Below are 5,612 nucleotides of genomic sequence, written 5' to 3'. Positions count from 1 at the left end.
AATTTTCAGTCCAAACAGTGACAGTTTGGTAAACTTATAAGCAACTGAAAATAAGGTCTTCAAATTGAACATGTCAGACTGCCCTAACTAAAAGAAGTGCCACCATCACTATGTAAAATGGCCAACCCTAAGAAAATAAGAACATAAGAATGGTCATAATGGGTCAGACCAAGGGCCAATCTAGCCTAGTATCCTCTCTTCTAACAGTGGCCAGTGCCAGATGCTCCAGAAGGAATGAACAGAACAGGCAATCATCAAGTGATCCATCTCCTGTCATTTATTCCCGCCTCTGGCAAACAGAGGTTAGGGACATCTTCCCTGCCGATCCTGGCTAATAGCCATTGTTGGACCTATCCTCCATGAATGTATCTAGTTCTTTTTTGCACCCTTTTATTTCTTGGCCTTCAAAACATCCTCTGGCAAAGAGTTCCACAGGTTTGTGCATTGTGTAAAAAAATACTTACTTTATTTGTTTTAAACCTGCTGCCTATAAATTTCATTTGGTCACCCCTAGTTCTTGTGTTATGAGAAGGAGTAAACTATCTACTTTCTCTACACCAGTCATGAGTTTACACACCTCAGGCATATCTTCCCTTAGTTGTCTCTTTTCCAAGCTGAAAAGTCCCAGTGTTATTCCTCTCTCATCACACAGAAACGCTTTGTAATAATTTTTGTTGCCGTTTTCTGAACCTTTTCCAATTCTAGTATATCTTTTTATGAGATGAGGTGACCATATCCTTTCACAAAATTCAAGATGTGGGCATACCATGGATTTATATACAGACAATATGATATTTTCTGTCTTATTATCTATCCCTTAATTATTCTCAACATTCTCTTTGCTTTTTTGACTGCAGCTGGACACTGAGTGGATTTTTTCAGAAAACTATCCACAATGACTCCAAGATCTCTTTCTTGAATGGTAACAGGTAATTTAGCCTCCATCATTTTATATGTGTAGTAGAGATTATGCTTTCCAATGTGCATTACTCTGCAATTATCGATATTTAATTTCTTCTGCCATTTGGTTGCCCAGTCATGCAGTTTAGAGAGATCCTTTAATTGTTCTTTGCATTTGGCCTGGGTCTTAAGAATCTTCAGAAATTTTGTATCATCTGCAAATTTTGCCACCTCACTGTTTACCCCTTTTTCCAGATCATTTATGAATATATTGAATAGGACTGGTCCCCGAACAGACATCTGGGGGTCACCACTATTTATCTCTCTCCATTGTGAAAACTGACCATTTACAACATTTATACTATCCTTTGTTTCCTATCTTTTAGCCAGCTACCAATCCATGAGAGCATCTCTCTCTTATTCTGTGGCAGTTTAAGAGCCTTTGGTGAAGGAACTTGTCAAAGGCTTAATGAAAATCTAAGTACCCTATATCCACCAGATCTCCCTTATCCACATACTTATTAACCCCATCAAAGAATTCTAGTAGATTAGTGAGGCGCAATTTCCCTTTACAAAACACATGCTCACTCTTCCCAAACAAATTCAGTATATCTACATGTCTGACAATATTGTTCTTTATTATAGTTTCAACCACTTTGCCTGGCACTGAAGTCAAGCTTACCAGCCTGTAATGGCTGGGGACACCTCTAGAGCCCTTTTTAAAAAATTGGCATCACATTAGCTATGTTCCAGTCATGCATGCCATTATTAACCCCAGTTCTCTCAGCTTCTCATCGTAAGTCTTGTGCACCAGCCCCCTAATCATTTCCATTACCCTCCACTGGACTCTCTCCAAATTTGTCCACATCCTTTCTGTAGAGGCGGGACCAAAACTGGATGTAATACTCCAGATGTGGCCTTACCAGTGCTGAATAGAGGGGAATAATCACTTCCCTCAATCTGCTGGCAATGCTTCTATTAATACAGCCCAATAAGTCGTTAGCCTTCTTGGCAACGAGAGCACACTGCTGACTCATATCCAGATTCTCATCCACTGTAATCCCCGGCTCCTTTTCTGTGGAACTGCTGCTTAGCCAGCTTGTAGCAGTGCATGGGATTCTTCCTTCCTAAGTGCAGGACACTGCACTTGTCTTTGTTGAACCTCATCAGATTTCTTTTAGCCCAATCCTCCAATTTGTCTAGCTCACTCTGGACCCTATGTCTGCCCTCCAGCGTATCTACCTCTCCCTCATCTTAGTTTCATCTGCAAACTTTCAGAGGGTGCAATTAATCCTATCATCCAGATCATTGATAAAGGTGTTGAACAAAACTCCGCTTCATACCAGTTGCCAGCTAGACACACAGCCGCTGATCACTGCCCACTGAGCCCGACAATCTAGCCAGATTTCTATCCACTTCATAGTCTATTAATCTAGTAATCCATACTTTTTTATCTTGCTGGCAAGAATACTGTTGGAGATGATATCAAAAGCTTTCCTAAAGTCAAGATAGATCATGTCTACTGCTTTCCCCATATCCACAGAGCCAGCTATCTAATCATAGAAGGCAATCATGTTGGTCAGGTATGACTTGCCCATGGTGAATTCATGTTGATTGTTCCTGATCACCTCCCTCTCTCCAAGTGCTTCAGAACTGATTCCTTGAGGACCTACTCCATGATTTTTCAAGGGACTGAGGGGAGGCTGACTGGCCTGTAGTTCCCTGGAGCCTTTTTCCAGTCATCCAGGACCTCCTCCAATCATTATGAGCTTTCAAAGATAATAGCCAATGGCTCTGCAGACAAATCAACCAGCTACTCTAACACCCTCAGATGCTGTTCATCCGGCACCATGGACTTGTTGTCTTCCAGCTTTTCTAAATACTCTTGAACGACTTCTTTCTCCACAGAGGGCTGGTCACCTTCTCTCCATGCTGTGCTGCCCAGTGTAGTAGTCTGGGAGCCGACCTTGTTCGTGAAGACAGGGGCAAAAAAATCATTGAGTACTTTAGCCTTTTCTACATCCTCTGTCACTAGGTTGCCTACGCCATTTGATAAGGGGCCCACATTTTCTCTGACCTTCTTCTTGTTCCTAACATACCTGAAGAAACTCTACTGGTTACTCTTAACATATCTTGCTAGCTTCAACTCCAAGTGTTATTTGGCCTTCCTGATTTCACTCCTGCATACCTGAGAAATATTTTTATATTCCTCACTGGTCATCTGTCGAAGCTTCCACTTCTTTTTACCTCTTCTTTGTGTTTAAGATCAGCAAGGATTTCACTATTAAGCCAAGCTGGCTGCCCACCATATTTACTATTCTTTCTACACATCGGGATGGTTTGTTCCTGCAACCTCAATAAGGATTCTTTAAAATACAGCCAGATTCCCTGGACTCCTTTCTCCCTCATGTTATTCTCCCATTATACATTCAAGTTATTATGGTGTCTTTAAAAAGTTTCCAAGCAGCTTGCAGGGATTTCACTTTTGTCACTCTAACCTTTAATTTCTGTTTAACTAACCTCCTCATTTTTGTGTAGTTCCCCTTTCTAAAATTGAAATGTGCTCACTTTATTACTACGTCAAGAATTGCCTCTCCTCATGTGGGTTCCCAGAATAGCTGCTCCCAGAAGCATCCTGTCCTTAGGTGACATGTACCCAGTTAATGTGGGAATAGTTGAAATCCCCCATTATCAATTAGTTTTTTTATTTTAATAGCCTATTTAATTGCCCTGAGTATTTCATAGTCTCTGTCACAATCCTGCTCAGGCGCTCTGTAATATACCCCTACCGCTGTATTCTTATTATAAGACATGAAATTTCTATCTATAGAGATTCTTTGGTACAATTTGATATAGTTAAGATTTGTACTTCATTTGATTGTACACTTTCTTTCATATATAGCATTATTTCCCCACCAGCACAACCTCTTCTGTCCTTCCAATATATTAGTACCCTTGTATTACTGTGTCCCATTGATTATCCTCATTCCAACAAGTTTCTGTGATGCCTCTTATATCAATCTCCTCATGTGATATGAGGCACTCTAGTTTGCCCATTTTGTTATTTAGAATTTTAGCATTGGTGTATAAGCATTTTAAAAACTTTAGTCCTTTTAACTGTCTATAATTACAGGATGTAATTGAATGGGACACTTTTTCATTTGATTGTTTCTCATGAGATCCTGCCTGTATTTTATCATTTTCCATCTTCTCGTCCTCAGTAAGACTTAGAGAATCTCCATTAATAGATCAGACCCTTAGGGATGTCTTTGTCTGAACCACGTTCCTCTGCACCTGTCGGCTTTCCCCGAACTCTTATTTTAAAAACTTCTCTATGACCTTTTTAGTTTTAAGTCCCAGCAATCTGTTTCCACTTTGGTTCAGGTGGAGCACATCCTTCCTGTATAGACTCCCCCTTTCCTAAAAGTGTCCCCATTTGTGAATCCCTTTGAGCTAAACGTTTTAATCCAATAATGGCTGAGCGACAGAGTGGGGATACAGTCTTGACAGGAACAATATGGATAAACAGTATGCAGAAACATGTTTCCTGCTGGTGCCTATTAAGGTTTCTCAGACCATGACATGTAGGAATTAGTGATGCAAGGGGCCCCTTAAAATTTGGAATTGGCATTACTAGGGTCTGTTGCTCATAATTCATTTCATGTGAAGAGTGACCAATCTGCTTCACCCATGGGAAGAGCCACCCGTTAGCATAGGAAGTAGTGTCTCACATTAACATTGTCTCTCCATCCAGGCATTTGTACAGCGACCATCACCTGAGAGCCTGGGAACATACAGAAAGTTTGGGGAACGTACAGTACATGCAGGAGAGATATTTCTGCTTTAGAACTGGTCACCTTCTCCCCTACTGCATGTCAGATTCCAACACAACCCACTTCACCAACCCCTCCACCTTCATCCTGCTGGGCATTCCTGGCCTGGAGGCTGCCTACGTCTGGATCTCCATCCTCTTCTGCACCATGTATGTCACAGCAATCTTGGGGAACTTCACCATCCTGTTCACTGTGAAGACAGAGCCGAGTCTCCATGGGCCAATGTACTATTTCCTTTGCATGCTGGCCATCACCGACTTGGTTGAATGTACGTCCATTGTACCCAAAATGCTGAGCATCTTCTGGTTCAATTCCAGAGAGATAGATTTCAGGTCTTGCCTCACTCAGCTGTATTTCATTCACTGTTTCTCAGGGATGGAGTCTGGGATCTTCGTGGCCATGGCTTTGGATCCATATCCCTTCCTGGTAAGGCAGTGGCCTTATTGCAGAACCAACATCATCCCCCAGCCGTACTGCGCACACATAGCCGTGGTGAAGCTGGCCTGCGCTGACACCCGCATCAGTAGCTACTATGGCCTCTTTGTGGTGTTCTGTGTGATGGGTCTGGATGCGATTTTCATTGCCCTGTCTTACACCCAGATCCTCAGGGCCATCTTCAGCCTCCCCACAAAGGATGCCAGGATCAAGACTTTTGGGACCTGCATCTCCCACCTTTGTTCCATCTTAGCCTTTTACATCCCAAGTCTCTTTTTCTCCCTCATATACCGATTTGTTCAGAATGTACCCCTGCATTTCCACATTCTCATTGCCAACGTTTACCTCTTGATGCCCCCTGTGCTAAATCCCATCATCTACGGGGTGAAGACCAAACAGATCCGGGACAGGCTGCTCCGGCTCTTTACTCGTAAAGGGACCTAA

The 5,612-nt window shown here is 42.2% G+C and overlaps 1 protein-coding gene across 1 annotated transcript; it reads left to right on the top strand.

Annotated features, from left to right (window-relative positions):
• The first annotated feature begins 4,880 nt into the window (after nucleotides 1-4,880).
• On the top strand, nucleotides 4,881-5,612 carry LOC115643073 (olfactory receptor 52R1-like). The gene has a single exon (XM_030546884.1). It carries the CDS (start codon nucleotides 4,881-4,883, stop codon nucleotides 5,610-5,612), a length of 732 nt encoding a protein of 243 aa, XP_030402744.1.

Source organism: Gopherus evgoodei, unplaced genomic scaffold (genome assembly GCF_007399415.2).
Source record: "Gopherus evgoodei ecotype Sinaloan lineage unplaced genomic scaffold, rGopEvg1_v1.p scaffold_50_arrow_ctg1, whole genome shotgun sequence".
NCBI lineage: Eukaryota > Metazoa > Chordata > Testudines > Testudinidae > Gopherus > Gopherus evgoodei.
This window is presented reverse-complemented; position numbering and strand designations above follow the sequence as displayed.